General features: G+C 38.6%; 1 protein-coding gene across 1 annotated transcript in view; it reads left to right on the top strand.

Annotated features, from left to right (window-relative positions):
* Window positions 1-21,501, top strand: part of LOC109072021 (protein SHQ1 homolog) — a 29,712-nt gene extending 8,211 nt beyond the window's left edge. The window contains exons 8-12 of the mRNA XM_042758746.1: window positions 2,612-2,769; window positions 3,599-3,652; window positions 6,481-6,604; window positions 11,621-11,741; window positions 20,731-21,501. Of these exons, the coding sequence (XP_042614680.1) occupies window positions 2,612-2,769; window positions 3,599-3,652; window positions 6,481-6,604; window positions 11,621-11,741; window positions 20,731-21,358 (1,085 nt within the window). The 3' untranslated portion in view covers window positions 21,359-21,501. The remainder of the gene's footprint in view (window positions 1-2,611; window positions 2,770-3,598; window positions 3,653-6,480; window positions 6,605-11,620; window positions 11,742-20,730) is intronic.
* The last annotated feature ends 1,406 nt before the right edge of the window (window positions 21,502-22,907 follow it).

The raw sequence follows: 22,907 nt of genomic DNA, 5'->3' as shown, positions 1-22,907 counted from the left end.
AAGATTTCTGCTTCTTCCTTGTCTGTCTTCTCCCTTTATTTTTTGTGTATGTTTATACCTGTGGTAGTGTCCTTGCTTTCCCATGTGTATCGGGTATCTTCACACTTTATTATTCCACTCCCCATCTCACTCCATTAGCTGTTTGTGTTAGTGGTCTGGGCACCTGTGTGCTGTTTTTGCAGATTTTGCCATTGAATGAATGACAAATTATAAAGCATTCCATAAAAGAAGGATGGTATACCCCCAATGAGGCATGGCCACTAGCTCAGAAGTTATCTAGCAGAATGTCCAGTCCAGTCTGCTCTTTTTGATAAAACAAAAGTGGATGGTGACCAACATTAGTGTTATTTTCTTTTTTTATTGTGCTGCGTATTCCTTTGGAATAGCTTTGTGTGAGGAACAAGCTAATATTTAAATACTTAATACAACGTTGTACAGCATAGAGATAGAAATGTAATTGACTGAACAGGAAGAGTGAAGAAACTTAAGTGATTTGTTTGTGTATTGTCATTAGAGCAACTTTCATGTGACACCAAAGACTGGATTCATGGCTGCTAAAAGTTCAGCTTTGCCATCACATGAATAAATTACATTTTAAAATATATTACATAGAAATCGGTGATTTAAAATTGTTGTAATTATTCACAATATTATTGTATTTCTTGTTTTCAAATGTGCATATTCATATATGGCACGTAAAGATGTCACACTAGGTTGTTCTTTAAAGGTGCCATAGAATGCAAAAATCAATTTTTATAAGGTGTTTGAACACCGTTGTGTGGACGCAGTTTGTGAAAACAACCAGCCTATAATGGTAAAAATCCACCCACTCATTGTTTTATAATCCCAATAATTCATAAACAGTCTCACCAGGTTTCTCACTACTATGACGACATAGTCGGTGAAAGTCCCGCCCATTTGTGATGCTCTCTGTCCTATTAGCATATACACAGCTCTGAGTGAGAAGCTCCGGTCCGCCACCACTGCTTTCTTGCTGTAGCTGCAGGAGATACAATGTCAGCGCCAAAGAGCCATTAAAAGTGTTGTGTGTTGGGATGCACCAATGAACATAGGAGTCTCCATAGACTCCATAGACACCGCTGAGCACACGGTGGTTAACTTTCATTTTCGATGGAAATGTCCTGGAAAAAAACGGGAACGCCCTATACATTTGTGCTAACATTTTACACCAGACTGCCTCACAAACGAGGGTCAGTTCAGCGCTGCAGTTGTGCAAAGATTGCTTCTGAAAGAGGCATCAATACCAACCCCCCGGTAAAAATCGCGTTCCGGTGGGGTAAAATACACATTTTTGGTGGGATTCCCCTGGTAAAATTTGCATTTTAGGGGCTAAATATCACGTTATTGGGGTCGCTTAAACCCGTGGGAAAACGCGGACTTGGCAACGCACTCATCTGAACAGTGAGGCAGGTGCAGCAGCTCATTTTCATTTAAAGGGACAAACGCAAATATCAGCACGTTTTGGCTCATACCTTAAAAGTGGCAATTTCAACAAGCTATAAAAAATTATCTGTTGGGTATTTTTAGATAAAACTTCATATACACATTCTGGGGACATCAGAGAACAATTTAAAATATTGTATCAATGCATTGTATGGCACCTTTAATGTTATCCTTCCTTGGTTTTCATTTCTGTTGTCACAACTGAGATTTGAATCAGTGAATAATTCATTCAGTTTTAGTCTTTTCCGCATACAAATCGGTCGGGAAAGGTCCGCGAGCCGGGACTCAACTCGGGACACCCGATGCACAAATATGTTATATGTTGGCACACTGCCCACGAGGCAATTGCTGCAAACAGGAGGTATGGTTTTGAAGTTGTTTAAGTGCTAAGAGTTTCTTTCTACACAACAAAGAAACAAAAAAATGAAATCTGTCAGAGTAATCGGTGACAGAAACCGTTTAATATAAAGAGAAGGCAAGACCAGGGGTGAAGCTGAACTCCCTCCTCAGCTCCTGGATTTGGTCTCACAGGAGTCAGTGTTTCCTGCCAGGTGAAGGCAGCTGTGTTTGAGGGTAAATCAGGTAGAGAGGGAGAGAAAATAGGGGAGCTCTTCAGTCGTCATGTTGCTGGAATCCAGCAGCTCCCAACAGAGCCAGAACTCGACCTCTGCCAGCACTAACTTTAAGTGTGTGTGTGTGTGTGTATATGGACATGCAAGCATGCACACGAGGGGCTCTATCAGGGGCAGAGCTGCAGCCAAGAAGGGGATCACTTTCAGCTGCTACTAAAGTGCTGCCCATTTTCTCTCTCTCGCTGCCCTGCCTTCGACTCCATCCTCCCTGATGCAGTATCAAGTCAGTTTCGGGCATCAATCAAGCTCTGTAACTTTGCTCTTCCCATGCGGTAACTTTACTATGCTTCAAAAGCCTTGTCTCCGACTTTGATTTAAAAATAATTGCGGCAAACATGCTTTTGTTTCTTAAAGCTCTCAGCAGAGCAGAGGCATCCATCATTCCCTGCTGGAGCCCTGCGTTTAAACTTGTTTTTCGAGGGGAGAATTTGTCAGAGATTGACTTTGACTGTACCTCCCTGAGATAACTTGATAAACAACACTGAATGCCTCTCTTTCTCTTTATGTACTTTCAGCAATAACTTTCACAGAAGAAGAAAAAGAGCAGATGAGGAAATTCACAAACTGTTCGTACTTGCTGGATAAGAAAGCACGCTTCCACGTCTGGCTTGGTTTGGTGGACATCATTCTCGCGTACGTCTATGATGTGCGCACTACAGAAGGAGAGCACAATGTAAGTGTACGCTTGATTGCCACAGACATCTCTCTGCTATTAAGTGGGTTTGGCGTGCAAGTCGTGGCATTTTCACATGATGTTTTCCACAAATGTTTTCCAGACAGTTCCAAGAATCTTTTTGGAGGCCAATGCACATGGTAGTAATTTTAAAAATAAGTTTGAAAAATATGAAAATCATGGGTATGTTTTAAAACACGGCTTCTGAAGTTGAAGTAATATAATGTTGCAAGGGATTCAATTTTGAAGAGCTCTGTTGGATTGACTCCAAAGCTTTCAACATATATTAAATGTATAATCAAATTCTAGGCTTTGATTCAAACATAATAGCTAGAGAACATATCAAACCTTCTTAAAACCTGTCTAAAGTAATAAATTTAGAATTGGAGCTGTGGCTTGGTGGTTAGCGCTTATGCTCACTCAGCCGTGGTGCTCATGTGAGTGACCCGAGTTTGAATCCAGAAACAATTCCCCTTTCCATAATCATTTCTTGTTCTTTCACTCCTGTTGACTTTGAAATGTGACAAAATACTGATGCACAATATTATGTTTCTGGCAGATATCACTGCATATACACAGAACTTTCCAGTTTCGGTTCAATCCAATCAAGTATTTACAGGTCCTCTCACTCGGATTACAAAAGGAATAAACCACCCCTTACAATACGATCGAAATCTGAATCGGATCTGGCCAATTCAATCTAATTGACATGGCTACATTTGACTTTTTGTACTGATTGTGCTTCTAGTCCTATTATGTTCGGATTAGTAGGGTCTATGTAAACGCAGCTAATGATTACAATATTGACTGATGTTGTTGTGATTTGCAGGTGGAGTCAGCCTGGACCATCAGGAAGCTCAGCGGTACTCTCAGCTGGCTGGAGGTGTGTGTTACATTAGCAGCGTAACAAAACATGACATGGCCTTGAATGCGCTAACGAATGAATGAGCGAGTGATTTTAACTTATTGAGACTCAGGCTTTTTTCGCTTGAGTTGTTTTTCAAATTCGATCTTCAGGACTGTCTTCACTGCTGTTTTGCATGTAATTAAATCTGATCTGTTTGTTCAAACAGTGTAGTCAATATCCGGTGTATCAACTTCAGTTGCTATAGTAATGATGTAAGCATCTCACAATGCCCAAGAGACTTTTTCATGCTACAAGTGAGACTAGCTGTCAGTGTGGAAACAAAGGTCGAAAATTTTTTACATTTTGCACCTACTCATGTCCATCATGCTGAACTCAAGGCATATGAGAAAACATTTTTACACATTTATACATACAGATTTTTCACATGCACGGAGATATTGCTGACTGGTACATTCGTTCATGATTCTCTACATCAGGGGTAGGCAACGTCGGTCCTGGAGTGCCGATGTCCTGCAGAGCTTAGCTCCAACCCTGAAAAAAAACTCACCTACCTGTAGCCTTAGTAATCCTGAAGACCTTAATAAGCTAGTTCACATGTTTGATTAGGGTTAGAGCTACCCCTGCTCTACATAGTGAATGTCACAGTGTTGTTAAAAATAATTTTTGATAATTTAAATGAAGCTGAAATAAAATAAATCATTGTATAAGATTGTATAAGGAACAAGAAAGGGAGTTTTTTCAGATGCAGCTTCAAAAAGTATTGTAGACTTGAAGACATTACTTGTGCTTAACATCCGAAGGTCTGCTGCCTGCCTGAACAAAGCCTACAATAAAGGGTTTGGAGTGTTCTGGTCACATTACATAAGTGATTTGTCTTCCTCTGATGGAATCTCACTTTTAAAGCCACTGCTGACATTGATATACATGCAGATTAGTAGATTATACCACTATCCATCTGAAAGCTCAGCAACTTTAAAGTTATTCTATTCTTAACATTTGTCCTAACCAGATGCAACACAACAAGCTTCCAACAACACGAACATGCTGTACAACTTAAAAAACAACCAATCACAAGACATTTGATGTGTAATATACAACTAGGTGGAGTTTTACTGATATGAACAAACATATCCTGTAAATCAGGTCACAAGAAACCGCTCAGAATGTCACTGTAACCATTCACAATATATATAAAAAAAATCTTTGTTTAAAAACGATCCTGTAACACGTTTTCATGAAAAATCATCGTCTCTCCTGAGTTCTCAGTTACTCCTGCTTATCAGTAGTTTTCATAAACTTGCATTTGTGGGTAGTGAAATGTAGCAGACAAGCATTTACTTTTAATCATCAGCATAATGCTTACTGTGCCAAAGTTGATTTCAAAGTGAGGGACAAATTCAACCTTAAAGTGCTTGCGTGTGGTTAGAGTGAGAGCTCCAAACTTGGTGTGTGTGTGTGTGTGTGTGTATCCTGACTCCTGGGGCAGCAGCAGTCCCTAATCCCCCACATTTCCACTGCGAGTGTGACAATGAGGACGAGTAACCCGACACTTCTCCCAGCTTAGAGCACTGAGAGCCAGCATTCCACTGCAATACTGATAATGGAAGGGTAGTAATGACGCCCTCCAACTGCCTGCTCACACACACACACACACACACAGCACAAACTCTTTGCCCCCTGTCTCTTTCACTGTTTCCTTTTTAGTGTTTGCAAAGCAGCGCTACATTGATATTCCTCAAACACTAATGTTAGGAGTTTGTTCTTAACCTAAGTCTTGTTTAAAGCATAGAGTACTACAGAAATACTATAGAAAGAGTTGTTCTTTTAAGTAAATTTTTTCTGTGAATTTGTTGATCCACAAAATCAGGCTGAATGATTCATTCAAGACAGATCCGGTTCTCTCACTGAGTTCTGAAAAATTTGATGAGTTAATGATGACAGAAATCTTTCTGATGACAGAAATATTTGTATAACAAATTATGATTGGTTATTGTTCTTGCAATTATTTGCATATTAACTTGTGGTCTTTTCATTCTTGCATTTTTTTTTTTTTAACCATCTAAAGCCACCTTAATTTTGCAAAGATTGTTGCGTTGTGTGACGATTCTTTTCAGTGGCCAATAGAACACAAGACCGCTTTCATTTATGCAGAACGAAGACCTGGTAAAACCGAAGAGTCCAAAAACCTCAACTCTATTCTTTAGCTATCTCGCAAGCACTGGTATTTCCTTAAGGAAATGCTAATGTAGTTTCTCCTCAACACCCTATCATTGTCTCCTACTCTCTTTCTCTCTCAATCTCCATCATTTCTCTTTCTCTCCCACCCTCTGTTTTGCCTAACCACTGTAAACTCCCAGTCGGCAGTGCTCGGTGAGCCGCCCCCCTCAGCAGGCTTATTTACTCCAGTGTTTAATAGCCTGGGGGAGTGCATGAGCTATGATGACATGCTAGAATGACTCCGGGTGCATTCTTAATAAGCTGCTGAGAGAATAGTGGTGGGGAGGGAGAGTTGGAGGCTGGAAAGTGCCAAGGGAAAAGAGAGAGAGAGAAAAAAGACGTGGTTCCCTACCCACCAAAGCACTTGTCTGTGGATGCTTAGACTATGAAGAACTCGGAGGCAAGTGATTTAACACTGTCTACAATTAAGCACGCCGTTTGCCAAGGTGTTTAAAAGTTGACCTACTATTTACCCTGCTAATAAAATGAGAAGTCATTGGGAATAATTAGAGCAAATTGCTGTAATTACCAGTGGAGTTTAAAAATGATTGATGTAATATGCATGGACGGATCTGGAGCAATTTACAGACCACGATTATATAAATGTGTGTGTGTGTGTGTTGTAGACATATCACTCGGTTCAAGACGTGCTGGTGTCTTTCGGCAGGAGGACTTTGTGCTACCCACTCTATCGGCACTTCTCCCTGATCACAAGAGCTGTGAAAGACGTTGCTTGCATTTTTCAGTCTGGTGAGTTATGTCTCTCTTTCTTTAATTCCCGGTTAAAGCCAGACCTTTTAGCCATTTCCAGGTCTCCAAGGGATCAGGTTGAGGGTCGAGAGTAAATGTGTGACCTGTTCCTCACCCTATAAACCCTAGAGTGCTTCCACCTCATTACAAGAATCCCTGCTGCCACCACAGTGAAAGCAAACGTATCTCTTTCAACTAGAGTGAAGGAAGGAAGGTTTCTTAAAATTATTCTATTAACGTTTATTTGTCAGTTATGTGATATTTTCAGAGAAACAAAACTTAAAGTCAACAAGAAATCAGAATGGACCTGTTTACTTTAAAACAAGTTTCTGACTTCTCACTTATTTACATTTAAATAAGCAGTAGCCAAAAAGCTAGTTGAGACTTTTATAGATTTTATTTTTGTTACTGATATATATATATTTTTTTTTTAACATTGGCATACTTTGAGATATTCTTGAGAATGAACCTGACCTTCAACTTTGCATCCTGGTCAAAAAAGCCTTATCCAAGAAATTGTGTAAAATGATCAGAAAGTATCTTAAATATTGAAAAAAAAGAAAAAAAAAGAAAGAAAAATTATACATGTATAAAAAAAAAACTTTTTGTTATAAAAATAATGAGCTTAAAAGTTATTTTAATTTATTTTTATTAATTTAATTAATTATTTTATATAATTATTTATGCATTTATCTGATTTTAGGAGTGTTTAGATATTTTAACAAGTTCTGATGGATTTTTTTTTTCTTAGTTATTTTCGGAAATACGTCACTTTACTGAAGTGTGAGCTGCGAATGCTATCTCATGTTGACATTAAGGTACTAATGAGAATAAGAGCTTGACAGGCAGCAACTTATATTTACCCGCAGCAGACAGAGCTGCTCACTAGGGACCAAATTTAACACAACGCTCACCAGCACCTCCCTGAACAGCGGGGTGCTTCGGCAAAAGACATTTTCCATGACAGGAAAGTCAACAGATTGGTCATGTCTTAGTGTGCTCAGTCTTGCTGTTCTGCAGCGTAAGTGGGAGGGAGGATAAGAATGAGGGAATCCGAGAGGGATGTCTCCTCACTTCTGAAGAAATCAGCAGTTCTGCAGAGTAGACACTGTTGGCTTTGATATCTCTGAGAGAGGAGCAACCTTTAAATCAAAGAAGCCATCTGTGGGAGTGACAGAAGCACTGTGTAAACACGTTTTCGGCTGTGTGTGGTGTGATTATCCAACACTTGTTGATTTTAGCACTCATAAATAACTGTAATTTCAGGGCTTGTAAGATTTGGGATTTGCAGGATATGGTTGATTGCAAAGTTAAGTCAGAAGATAGACTACACGACAGAACAAGATTACGTAAGCAAAATCACAGAAAACGTGACAGGTAACTTTGCTGTTTATAACACCTGCCAGCAACCAGCAGTGCAGTGACTTCGTGATCTCCTGCAATTAAATCCCGATCAGTGTTGAATGCTTCGTAATTGGGTTGAAGTTTTATATCAGATTAATTGTCTACCCTTAGAGGTTTTTAAATTTGCCTTGATAGTATCATATCCATCTCCTCTCTGAGGTTTACACTGGTCCACTTACTCTTATCCTCGAGGTACAGATTTGTAAACACACCGCTGAGTTGTAATCTACTCACTGGTGAATATTTTCATGCAAAGTCCAGTCTACAACTCGATTAGATTTAAAACCATCAAAGCCCCGTGAGCAATAAGGCACCCCTTTAATGAACGGTAACAGCGGTGTGACTTCCCTCAGAAAGCAGACTGCCCTGTCACACTGTGACTCCTGGGTAATTAATTTGTCTGCGAACATGAATGGAGGTGTGTATCTGATGTGTGTGTACTCTAATTTGAGGCACTTCGTTTAACCTGCAGTGAAAGCAAACAGTTGTAGTTAGTAGGAAAACAAACCCATTAATGATTCTGCATGAGGCAAGCCATGATAGTAAATGCTATCCAGGGGTAAATATTTGAACAGCCCTCTGGCAGCTTGTCTGGTTGTTCTCTGAGAGATCCTGCTAAAGGCCCCTCAAGAAGATTGAGGATGGAGAGTGTGGGTAACGTCCTATATGCACTGTGGGCAAATATAAACGCTCATATATAATCTGAACGCTCAGAGGCTTGCCTGTATTTCATTTAACTGCATAGCTTGGATTCAGTTTCCACTTGTTTTGCTCTGCACTGGTATCGGCTTGCCAATTAGAGCAACTTTTTTTTGTAACTACCTCCATAGCAACGTGTTAAATGGCTTATATTTATACAGGCCTTAAAGGGATACTCCACCCCAAAATGAAAATTTTGTCATTAATCACTTACCCCCATGTTGTTCCAAACCAGTAAAAGCTCCATTCGTCTTAGGAACACAATATAAGATATTTTTGATGAAAACCGGGAGGCCTGTGACTGTCCCATAGACTGTCAAGTAAATAACAGTGTCAAGGTCCATAAAAGATATGAAAGTCGTCGTCCGAATACTCCATCTGCCATCAGACGTGCAATCTGAGTTATATGAAGCGACGGGAACACTTTTTGTAAGCGAAGAAAACTAAAATAATGACTTTATTCAACAATTCTTTTGTCAACAGTCTCCCCTGTGTTTCTCCATATCAACATATGCTGCGTATGCTCTTCTGTATCATCCACGGCACAAGGATGTGCTGTTTTCTTTCAAGTCAAAGCTAAATAAATGTAGAAACAGCGCATCCTTGTGACAGTCACAGGCCACCCGGTTTTCATCCAAAATATCTTAAATTGTGTTCCGAAGACAAACAGAGCTTTTACGGATTTTGAACTACACAGGGGTAAGTGATTAATGACAACATTTTCATTTTGGGGTGGAGTATCCCTTTAATTGCTGGCTTAAATACCCCTTCATCAACATGTATATACAGTTAGAATTTAATATAACTTTTTTCTATTTAAAATATATTTAAAAATGCTATTTATTTCTGTGATGTAAAGTTGATTTTTTCAGCAGTCAATAGATGTCAATAGTCTAGTCTTCAGTGTCACCTGATCCGTCGGAAATCATTTAGACTGATTTGGTGCTTAAAGATTTATTATTATCTATGTTGAAAACAGTCGCTGTTTAAGTTTTTTTTTTTTTTGGAAACCCTGATCTTTTTTTAAGCATTCTTTGACTATACAGTTCTAAAGTACAGAATTTATTTGAAAAATAAATAGTTTGTAACAATTTTTTTTACTGTCACTTTTGATCTGTTTAATCAATCAGTTTGAGCCATTTAACTTTCAAACAGTAGTATACATTTGTTACATATAAATGTTTTATCTTTTGGTTTGGAAGCAGGTTAATTTTCTTGGCATTTTAAAAACCGTTTCACATTTTTCAGAGCTTGACTTTTTTTTTTTTTTTTTTTGCCAAGTTCCATCATAGCTTATTGAAATTCATTGTTTTGCTCAGCAGGAATCGTCATCTCTAAGCCAACGTAATCATCCTTAAGTACATGATAGATGTAGCCTATTTGATGCAACATAATTTGATGTCACTGTTCTTTAATGTAATTTTTGCAGCTGTTTCTCGAGGGTTAGCTGCTTTTGTTCAGTCATGTTAGGGTTTTCCACACAGCTAGCAGTCAGTGTCATCATTTTGTGTGATTAATAAATTGGTGGTTTGAGGCTGAATCTCACCAAGCTTGTCAACAACATATCCAGGTCATATTTCATGCCTAAATTAAAGAAGAAGAAAAAAATTGTTTGATGGACCTTTTATTTTGTTTTGCATTTTTACATGATTTTCATGATAAATGAGCACAATTATACTGTCATGTTTTATATTAATGAAATAACCACAAAAAAAAAAAATCTTTCTCCGCTCAAAAAGTAGCTATGTATTCGAATGAAATAAAATGCTGTGAGATGTAAATATCAGCACCCCATGGACCTTTACCATCTGTACTTCCAGGGCTTGAATCTCACCTTATCACCCCATTCCTCTTCTCTCTCTTCTTTGCTCTCCTCTTCTCAACTTCTTCCCCTGAGACGCCTGATTGCAGCACATGATTAACTGGCTCAACATGCAATCTAAACCCAGCACACACTGCACCGCACAGTCCCACAGCTGGTCTTCGGAAGAATCCAAAACTTACTTTTCCTCCACTCTCCCAGGGAGCAGTGAAGAAAAGTAGAAAACCCTTCAATTATAGATGGATGAAGGTCAGAGAAAGAGAGAGAGAGGAAGAATGGGGAAAGACAGAGTATGGTTCAAGTTCCTGGAGTTTGTCTCGTATGTCCTGAAGCTGGAAGCCAGGACGGCTTCTCCGGGTAAGACCTCCAGCTTAAATGGGAACCAAATGTTTGTGTAAGGCTTTCCTCGGTGCGAGTACGCTGTTTGTTTTCTGAGGCGGCTGGAATGTCTCCACCGGCTGCCAGGCTATTCTGTGGGCGGCTCGAGAATCCTCGCGGCCCTTCTTTCACTTCACAACTGAGCCCGTTACTTTGCGCTGAGGGGATATTTTTGCACCTTATTTGGGAGATGGGTGTTATGACAACAAATATTATCGCTGTGGCACGGTGCCCTCAAGGTGTTTGTGGATATATTTTGTGTTGTGGAAGCATCTGCCAGAATAGAAAATACGATCATCTCAAAAAGCATCTGCTCAGCACAGATTTCCCCTTTTGCTTCAACAAAAGTTGCACGGTTGATTACTAAATAAGCTGTCTTCACTGCAAAAAAAAAAAAAAAAAAAAAGTATGTGTATTTGTCTTGTTTTCTGGTAAAAAAAAAAAATAATAACTAAAATATCCAAGCATCTTTAAAATAAGACAAATTTACTATTTTAATTTGTATCAAACTGTATTCAGAATTTTTTTTTGTCACCCCATTGGTTTAAGCATAAGCCCTACTAACTTCTGTTAGATTCATGCTTAAAAAAAAAAAAAAAAAATTGAACTTGCCAGCATTTTGAAACAAATTTTGGGCATGCTTATTTAGTTAAGTCTGAATAAACACATCTTTCTGGTTTAGACTGATTTACTGCTTGTTTTCTTTTTTAAAGGGAAGGCCTGCATCCTGAAATGTCTGCTGGCTATCCATAAGATCTTCCGGGAGAACGATCCGGCCTATATCCTCAATGACCTCTACATCACAGACTACTGCATCTGGATCCAGAGGGTCAAGTATGTTCAGTCCAGCACAATGACACCTAAATCTACCAACCTGAAGTTAACTGGGTCCAAAATCTGATTGTCTGCTAATCATACCGGTTTCATTAATCTGAGAGCTAAGCAGTTGGCCACATGATATGGGTGTTGCAGTGATTATAACAGGAGTAGGGGTTCTTGTTAGGTAAATCTCACAAAATCATGTCCAGGTCACATTTCACACCATATATAAGATATGCTGAAGACATGTTATTGTCAGGTTTTCGTGAGATTGAACTTCTCAGCCACAATGCAAAACCAATAAGCAATAGTATGACAATATTAAACAGTTCTGAAGAGTCCAAACTATCCATTCAATTATTTTTTGTTGGTTTTGTTTTAGTTCAGTCTCTGCTTGTTAAACAGAACCACAGTGCTTTATTCATGATGAATGGTATTGCAATCATGATTTCTGCTCGCCATTTTTTGTAATCACTTCCACGTTTAAAATGCAAACTACAGCCGGTGCATAATTCAGTAATGAGATATACTCTGCTTCCAGGCTGGTGTTCAGCTAAAATTGTATGCTTGTCTATGAAGAGTCCAGTTGAAAAATGTGCATCTGAAGTTGTAGGCCCGATGCCCAGATGCAATAAATGTCCTGAGGGGATTGCACTAAAATTTTTCAGTCCTATGTTTTGCCAAAGTTTAGATTTTATGGCAGCCTTGACATCTAATTAATAATGGGTGTATAAAATGGCAAAGTTTAAATGTGCCTGTTTTCTCGATGAGACAAAGGGAGAAAATGAGGAAGAGAGACGGAGGTGGGTACAGAGACTCCACGGTCCTCAGAGAACTGCACAGTTCAACCATCAGTGTGCTGGAAAACTTAATGCGCTTACTGGGCCTCTGAGTTAAAAGGGCAAATTTATCCCTCTTTTTCTTCTTTAAATTAAATGAACATGAAATATTAAAAACTGGGGGGAAAATGTGTCCTTAGGGTGACTGTGCACCTTGTTCTCCATCGATCACTAAATGTATCATCGGAGGCATCAGTAGCATTGACCTGTGAATGAATGCTTGTGTTCCTCTGTTCCTCTCCCTCTTCAGCCCTTTTTTGAACAGAACAAAGGAAAAACAGACCGGAGGGAGTTGAAAGGCACAGCTTGCAGGTTCTGCGACAGCACTCTAGTGCCGATGATGTATCTTAGTCATACTTGCCTTGAGGCGTTTGACATCTCTCAACATCACACTGAAAATTGATTTCCAGTTTGCATCTTTTTAGAGTATCTTTAGTTATCTTGAAACACTGCTGCAAACTTTTCCTTTGAGTTCAGATAAAGCCCCTCTTGTCATGGGAAGTGACTGCAGGAGACTTGCTCCTCCTTTTAAGTGCTGGAGTGTTTGATCAAATCCCCGCTGCTCTGGTTTGTGTAGACAACTCCCTGTTATCATGGCAGGTTTGTTATGACAGTGTTTTCAACATCTGACATATCCTCTGTCAGATGATTTAAACAACTCAGTCTTCCAAAAAAATCCTCCCAGAAGGACGCCCCAGTCCAGATATCTGGGCAAGTTATCTTTTGCTGTGTTCACACAGTGGCAGAATGCTCTTGTTAGTCTTTGTTTAGAATGCTTAACTGTTGTTAATTTCACAGCAAAGCTGGGCAAAATTTATCTATCTGTCTGTCTGTCTGTCTACCTATGCTATATGCATATTGTCATAACCATCCATCTGTATTTTGTTCTTTTATTCTATCGATCCATCCATATATTGTTCTGTCATTCCATCCATTCATTCATCCATCCATCCATACAGTAGTATATTGTTCTATCCATCCATCTGTACAGTATATTGTTTTATTGTTCCATCCATCCTTTCCTCCGTATGTTGTTCTGTCGTTCCATCTCTCCAATCTTCTGCATGTTTTTGGCGTGAAATGTGACACATGTATTTAGTGAATTAAGCCCTGACTGTGTGAAAGTAGCCTTCGTGAGATCTTTAGATTATAGATGTTATCCAGGCTCGTCTGTGGCAGCAGTTCCTCCTCGAATCTCTTATCAGCAGTCAGACGCGATCAGTTGCTGTTGATGAATGTTGGGATTAATAAATGCTTCCCCTGTGGGCATGATTTATAGTGTCTCTCTGCAATCCGACCGGCGTTCTCACTCTTGAAATCCTCCCGACTGCCGGAATGTCATGCTCAAATTTATGATGTCTTAAAGACTTCAAGTGTGATGTAAATCTCTGTACGGGCCCCCGATCAACAATGAAACAAAGTGGATTGGGTTGGACACTCCTCTTTCTGGCTGTTTAACTGACATGTCTCTATGGTCTGTCATGCTGATGGCAACATGACAAGTAGCCACCATCACTCAGTCCTTTTTATGAATGGTCGGAATAGTGTCAGGGAACTTGTTCCATATCCTACTATTACTCATCCTCCTGGTGTTCCAAACCTGCATGCTGTTGTGTTTTTCTGTGGAACACAAAAATGGAATTTTTAAATAATCTTCACATGCATTTTTCCATTCTGTGTCAATTATCAAGCATAGCAGGTCACGTCAGTCAAGCTTGCATCAGCTGACTCTCAGCTGGTCCACGTCTAGCTATAGGAATACATTTCCCACAGTAAATATATCAAAACCTATTTTTTGATTAGTAATGTGCATTGCTAAGAACTTAATTTGGACATCTTTAAAGGTGATTTCTCAGTATTTAGATTTTTTTGCACCCCCATGTTCTAGATATTCAAATAGTTGTATCTCAGCCAAATATTGTCCTATCCTAACAAACCATACATCAAAGGAAAGCTTATTTATTATTTATTAAAATCTTTATAAATCAATTTCTTATGACTGGTTTTGTGGTCCAGGGTCACATGTAGTCATCACAGACTGTCAAGCTTCAAAGTGGAGAAAAACACACCATAAAACACACCAGTTCTGGTCAATGTTAAATGAAGGTTTTATTGAATTTGTTGCATTGTGGAATTGCATGAGGATGAGTAAATAATGATAGATACAAAGGTTCTATTTTAATGATGTTATATCTTTTTTTTTAATGCAGTTTTATTTTATTTATTTTATTTTACTTCTAGAGAACCCGTAATTGGGGAAACAGGAACATTTAACGGAAATGAAAACAGACCAATAAAATAGCATCCTTTTGTTTGTATCCAGAGATTTATATGCATTTAAAACAACAGACATGGGGGAGACAAAGCAGTTTTGTGTTAACAAAATATCTAGTATGGAATGAAACAACATTTTGCCTACAGACATTAGCTAAGCTTGCAAAACTTCCATACAATGTATACTTTTGTCAGCTGTTAAAAAAGTCACCTTATAGCAACTCTGCATTCAATTACGGTCTGTACAGATGAACTTCAGTTACACATTTCAGTGTGGCTTCAGTGAGCCACTGATGCCAAGATCTGAGATTCGGTGCCAGACTACTGAGACCACTGGCATTTTCTTATCTTTTCTTCCCCCTCCCATCCAGCATTCAGAATCACTCCAGTGAGTCAACTCTTTAACCAGTTCAGAAAACTGATAAGATAAGGTGTAACTTACTACGTTTCACTAAGTGCAATGTAGCTGTTATCTGACAGAGCCTTGCTTTCCATTTTCCCTTTGTGTTCAAACTGCTTAATTGGGTCAGTCTGATTCTGAACGGCAACCATGGCAACCTGTTAAAGGTGAGCTTAGAGGTTTATCTTTTGACAGGATGAAAAAGTTGCTTTCTCTGACATTGAGAAACGACACATTGTCAGAGTATTGATGCTCAGCCAAGTGTTTTTCTCCAGGGACTCGAGCCCCTTGCTTGAGGGTAAGAAGGCCTCCAGGGGCCACATGGGTCAGGGGTTTCGTAAAGCTTTGTGGTCAGTTGCCCCAGAGTGGACTTTACTGTTGTCAATTAGTGTTAAATCACGACAGAGTAAAGAGGTGTGGGACACTGTTTTCATTTCTCGCTTCAGTAGCTAAGTGAATCCCCCTCTAGCATTGAGGGAAATCGGGCTTAAAATATTTTGGTTTTGTGTGTGTGTGTGTGTGTGTGTGTGTGTGTGTGTGTGTGTTAATAGCTCTGTTTAGATTTTTAAGGATTGCCATCCCTTCAGTTGGGATGACTTTGAGTTTGATTATGACCTTTTTGGTTTTGTTCGCTAACATTTCACTAGCTTGCTATCCGATTAGAAAGGTTTTCTTCTGATTGTCAGCTTTGGTGTTGTTTGGGAAAACTGCATGACTGCATGTTGATTATGAAAAGAAATTAATATTGTTAGACTGGACTGACTTGGCATCACGCACAAGTTTTTAGTTACCATAATATTAATTATTATTTCTATTATTATTATTATTCTTACATTTATTTTTAACTTATTTAAGCTTAAAATGTTATGTCAAGCATTTATTTTACATCGTAAGCAACTAAGCATACATGGCTGTTATGTAAACTTGTGAATAATTACAGCACATAAAATCTTCATTTACCTGTGAATACCATTCTTTCCTGGTGAATGCACGATAGTATAATGCCACTGTTAGGTGATAGAAACCCACCATTTATCGACTGGACCAATAATTATGTAGAAAGGTATTAATATCATGATTACCAATTGAGTAGTGTTTTTGTGGTCATGTGATTGCAACATTATATATATCTAGACAACTGATACAAAACAAAAAATGTTCATTTCTTTGTGAGTAGAAGTACAGCTTTAATTTGTTACGATTTATTGATTTTACTGAAACGCATAAAAAAGGCCCTACATTGTTTATGATATGAGTTCTATGACAGAACAGTTCTGAACATTTATACTACTTCATTTATACTTATATCTTTTCTCTGTAGGGCTTTCTCTTAGACATAGTCTTGTTTGAGCGCTTGAGATGCGGAGAGAGACAGAAAGAGAGAGAGCGGGAGGGAGGATTGAAATGCCCCGCTGTGGTGTGAGGAAAGTGATCCTGGTCTTAGAGCTCACAGATAAGTGGATCATATTCCTTCTCAGTGTGTGGTTTAGCAGCATTTGAAGACTTCGACTTGTACAGTCTGTCTAAGCAGTGACGGTGCTCTCTCCACTTCCAGTTTCCCCCGAATCCTCTCTTCTTGTAATATGCGAAAAGCTGCATGAAGTAATGGCACAGTTTTCTAAAATGTATACCTAGAAGAAGCGAGGTTGAGCAGCTGGCTCTCTTGTGCAGTCTTAACAACCTGGAGCTGAATCACATTGACTTCACTGTAAAAAAAAAAAAAAAAAAGGCCCAAGAGAGATTGTACTTCCTTCACCAGCTGAGGAAGTTCATCCTGCCACAGGAGCTGAACTCACACAGTTCTACTCAGCGGTCATTGTGTTTGTACTGTGCACTTCAATTCAACTGTCTGGTTTGTCTCAGCTACAAAATCAGACATTAGAAGACTACAGAGGACGGTTCGAACTGCTGAAAGGATTATTGGTGCTCTGCTGCCCACCCTTGAAGAACTGTAAAGTGAAAGTGAAAGTCGTGACATTTGTCAAGTATGGTAACCCATACTTGAAATTGGTGCTCTGCATTTAACCCATCCAAGTGCACACACACAGCAGTGAGAAGTGAACACACCGTGAACACACACCCGGAGCACACCTTGCTCAAGGGCACTTCAGCCATGAGTATTGAGGGTGGAAGAGAGCGCTGTTCATTCACTCCCTCCCACCTACAACTCCTGCCAGCACCGAGACTCAAACCTGCGACCTTCGGGTTACAAGTCCAAATCTCTAACCATTAGGCCACAGCTGTATATATCCAGAGTGAGGAAAAGGGCTCCGAAAATCACTCTGGATCCCTCACATCCAAGCCATCTCCTCTTGGAACTTTTATTGTCTGACCTGTGCTACAGAGCACTGTAAATTCTATTCTATTCAATCTATAATTCTGATTCTGTTTCTGAGTAGAATAAGCAGAATTTTGTTAATATAGAGAAAATCAGTCATCATTAGAGTCTTCAGTGAGACATGATACAGACATCTGATATACTGTTTTTCTGTTCAAGAAACATGTCTTATTATCAATGTTGAAAACAGTTGTGCTGCTTAATATTTTTGTGGAAACCGTGGCACAGGATTAATTCTCTGATTAATAAAAAGTTCAAAAGAACAGCATGTATTTGAAATAGAAATGTCTTTACTGTCACTTTTAAACAGTTTAATCCATACTTGCTGAATAAAACTATTCATTTCTTTCCAAAAAAAAAAACACTGAAAAAAAAACTTGTAAATCAAAATCATAGTGTATGTAGGTCTAGTATAGTGAAATTGAAAGTGATGTGACATACAGCCAATTATGGTGACCCATACTCAGAATTCGTGCTCTGCATTTAACCCATCCAAAGTGCACACACACACCGTGAACACACACCCGGAGCAGTGGGCAGCCATTTATGCTGCGGCGCCCAGGGAGAAGTTGGGGGTTCAGTACCTTGCTCAAGGGCACCTCAGTCGTGATATTTCCGGCCTGAGACTCGAACCCACAACCTTAGGGTTAGGAGTCAAAATCTCTAACCATTAGGCCATGTCTTCCTACGAATCCCGCTATAGTGCAAGCAACTCCCCTGTTTACAGAACTTATTTTATATTAACTTATTTAATATTTTTCTATTTACATTTCTCAAGACAACTTTATCAGTGACATCTATGGTATTGTAGGGATTGACAATAACTGGTGTTCTCAAAAAAAATAAAAATAATTTATAGCGCCTTCAAGGCCTGTTTGTGTATTAAATGAGTAATTTATCTTGTAAAGTGTCTGTAAAGTTTCCAACCGGTTTTGCGTCTCCATCTAACCATGACTTTTCCTCGATATATCAAAGACCACCTCTTTATCTCAGACAAGCACTTTCTGAAGGCGCCAAGCATACTTGTGTCTAAAGCGTTGTGTGCACAGTATCCTCCTGAGACAGTAGCGCTGCTCTCCTGCTAGGAATCCCTGTCTGCCGGCAGTCCAGGACATCATTAGGCCTGCATGGTGATAACGAGGCATCTTGGTTCTCAGCGGTGGGTTAATTGAAGCACAGAGTAAGGCGACGCACGTCAATAGAGATGGGGCGGCTCAGACTTGCATGCTTTATCCTTTTTGTGAATGACCACGACCTCGAAACCGTCAGGGAGCATGACCCCCCCGTTCGCTCGCTAATCACCATGGTGATGAAGGATTTGAGCAGCAAGCAACTCTAAATAGTGGCCACTTGAGTTTTGGCAGCACCCAGGCGCATTTGCTACATGAATAATGTATGCTTCGAGGCCCCTTGTAGTACTGGGATTTTTGCATTGAGTGTATTGTTGCAATATTTTTTTTCCTGGTGAATGCTTTGTCAGGTTGCTTTGCATATTGCTTATCCCCAGGGGAACTATATGACGGCATGCAGTATTAGTTAAACTTAGATAGATGTATTTATTTGTGTTCAGACATAATATTGCATGCATTGCATATTTTGTCCATGACTAGCACAAGATCAGTCCAACTTAGTAAAAAAAAGAAAAAAAGGTTGTGGGCAGTAATCATAATAAAAAAATCAATAAATACTATATATAATTAAACACAGATTATATATATATATATATATATTAATTATTTATGGTAAAAAAAAAAAAAAAGTTAACCTAATTTTCTGCAGTGACTGCTACTGTACTAATGTTACATCACCTAATTAATAATCATGCGCCATGATTATGCCTACTTTTCAGATAATTTCTGTCACCTTGTTAAAACTTTGCATGTTGATACATTTACTGGCTAAGTACATGTGTGTTTAGTCTCTCTGGTTAATGTTTATATCACTCTAAATGCGTGCTTGTAAAGTGTCTGTTGTAAAATGAGTTCTCCACTAGCCAATAAGCATGCGCTGAAGTCCTAGAATTCTTCCTACTGTAGCCATGGAGACAACTGTATTGTGAACTGAATACTAAAATATTTCACATTTTGCTCAACTGCCAAACCTAATTTTTTTGGATCACAAAAACATGTTTCCTTTAAATGAATAATTTAAGGATTTGTTCAGCCAGAAATTAAGATTCTTTCATCATTCACTCACCCTCATGTCGTTTTAAACACGTGGTTTTCTAAGGTACACTGCATTCAAAAGTGCAGGGTCAGTTTTTATTTATTTATTTTTGGGGGAAAAAATATACTTTTATTCAGCAAGGATGGTATAACTTGAAATTATCACAGTTTAAATGAAAATATTAGTCATCACAACTTTTTTTGACATTGATAATAATAATAATAATAATAATAATAATAATAGTAAATATTTCTTGAGCACCAAATCAGCATATTAGAATGAGAAGACTGGAGTGATGGCTCCTGAAAATCTTTACCATCACTGGAACAAATGACATTTAAAAATGTATATTTAAATGTTGAATTATTGCTGTTTTTACATAATTTTTATCTAATAAATGCAGCTTTTATAAGCATAAGAGACTTCTTTCATAAACATTTTAAAAAATCTTACTGACCCCAAACTTTTGAATGGTAATGTAGATCTTTAACAGAATGTTCATGCTGCTACTTAAATATGCAAAGTAAGGAAATGGTGAGCTGTTTGAACTCTAAAAATGACAAAAAGCATCATAAATGTGACCTATGCAACTTTCAAAGTTTCAAAGTTATTTGAATATAATTAGGTACAAATAAGTTTTGAGAATTAAGGAGGGCAAGATTTCAGCAGAAAAGGACTTAAATTTCAGTCCTCAAGCAACAGTTATGACTTCAGAAGACTTGACAGCACACAAGTCACGTTAAACATGTTTATGGTGTTTTATGGTACTTATGGTACACAGTGAATATTAGTACCTTGGAGTAGTAATATGTTCCCCTTTCATGGGTAAATAAGATCCACAGTTGTCCCTTTGAGGGTACTGCCCCAGTATGGACAATGAGCCACTTTGAGAAATGACAGATTTTTAGATACAGGAGTCCAGTCACAAATATCTTTTTATTTAATAAGCTCAATTGAATGTTTGTTTGTTTTTTTTTCTCCCACCAGGTCCAAGCATGTGCTTGAGCTGGCTGAATCCCTACATAATGCCAAACTGCAGAAGAACCATCTAGACCTGGAGCTGGAGATACTCGAACAAGCTGCTGAACTTGCGTTGAAGGAGGAAGCAGATGATGAAGAAGAAGAAGAAGAAGAAGAGGAGGAGGAGGACTCAAGCAGTGGTAGTGACTCTGAGGATGAGGAAGAGAGTGAGGAAGAGCAGCCTGAAGAAACACAACCTGAAGAAAAGATGGAAAACAACCAAACGGGACTCGGAACTCTTGAAACTCTAGCTGAGCGCCAGCGTGGCGGTGAAGAGTCACGAGAGCCCAGGCGACTGATTGAGGAGCTGGGAGAGAGGCTGGAGGCGGGGCTGACGATTCAGGAGGATGTGCCTCGGGAAAGACACTCTATTAGCAGCAGTAACACCGAGGGAGAGGGAGAGAGAAAGAGCGAAGGAGACTATTACCATCAGTGTGCAGCTGAGAATGTAAGAGACACCACGAAAGCAGCAGCCAGCAGAGAGCTACTTGATGTGTGCCTTCAGAGGAATCCACTGCGGATCATAAGCAATGATGAACTGGACAGTGACGATGATGGAAACCTACTTCTTACAGTGGGAAAAGGAGGACCTTAGTGGGACATTATGATTCATTCACACTAAGACTAACGGATGTATCCTTGAATCTGTCAAAGAATTTGTGCTTTTTCATGGATTTATGTTGTGAAAAATTACAGTTTTATTTGTGCTATTGTCATAATTGCTTGTTTCACAGTACCGCTGCTGCTGTTGAAAATAAATAAGACTTTTTTTTTTCCTTTGTACATTTATGTAATTCTGGGTAGTTTCATATTAAACATATGTATATATATATATATATGTATATGTATGTATAATATATGTATGTGTGTATGTATATGTTTTGCATTTTATATGCATACATATGTATAAAACAACATTAAAAAAATTAGTGCATCCCTTTTATACTACTTAAAGGCTTCCTCAGCAAAACAGCACATCAGCATGTTTTCTTTAAATATTACAGTGTTGTCTTTAAAGAAATACCCATTCAAGTCAAATGTCTCCATTCCTGTGGCACTTAAGAGAGATTTTGTGGGTTCTTTATCTGTATGAACTGATCGTTTGCAATGAGTTTCTGCAGTGTGAGAAGCTGCTGTTATTTACATGCATCCTGTTTGCGGTGAAGCACGATCCCTCGCGTGTCAGTCCTCCACTCTGATGAGTGTGAGATTAGCATGTTTGGGTTGCACATTGTCATTTCCTTGGAAGTCAAGGAGTAAGAGGTGGTCGCTTGACGATAGCAGAAAAAAGTGGGGGTGGGGGTTTATCAACAGGAAATGTTAGTTACAGCCCTCTCTCAAGAAAAACAGTTCTGTTACCACCCTGCTAGCAAGATAACTAAAGACATGTATTGTAAGGCACCTTTTTTTCTTCTTTTTTTTTTTTTTTTTTTTTTTTTTTTTTTTTTTTTCTGTTTAATTGTTTTGTGCTTAAAAAAAATGCTAATTTTTAGCCTTGTTTGCAATATAAAGTTCTTAAAAGTAATTTAATAATGTTTAGAGGGTTTTTTTGTTTTTGTTTGTTTGTTTGTTTTGGCTTTAGTTTATTATATTTTATCCCAGTCCACATTTGCAGGGCAGAAAAGCCTCACTTGTATCAGTTTTGAGTGCAATTGATTGATTTGATTGTTCTGTGCTGAATAGAGGAGTCTGGTGAAAACAGTTCAATATTGCCGATAGGCGAGATAACAAACAGGGAAGCATTTGTCAGGCAGCTAGATGGTTAACTGTGTAATGTTCAAGTGGAAATTGAGGAGATAAGGTGGTAAGATTCCACCTCTGTCTTTTCAGAAAACAGACAGCGTTTAACTGACTGCAGTCAGCAAACACAACTCAATTTAACAGACGTTTATCTACTATAGAGCTTTAAAATAAAGCAATAGCATTTGGTGACTATTTTACGATTTGGCGAATTTACAATCTCAGTTCTTGGTTTCGTACGATTTGCTTATGCCCCAATGACTTATGTTTAGTGGTAAAAAATGTACTCAGTTCGTAAGTATTTGTATGAAATTGTCAAATAGTAAAATAGCAAGATAGTTTGAGATTGGATTGCAACAACTTTGAATGAGGTTACAATTTCACATTAATCATGCAAAGCCATT

Source organism: Cyprinus carpio, chromosome A6, assembly GCF_018340385.1.
Source record: "Cyprinus carpio isolate SPL01 chromosome A6, ASM1834038v1, whole genome shotgun sequence".
Taxonomy (NCBI): Eukaryota; Metazoa; Chordata; class Actinopteri; order Cypriniformes; family Cyprinidae; genus Cyprinus; species Cyprinus carpio.
This window is presented reverse-complemented; position numbering and strand designations above follow the sequence as displayed.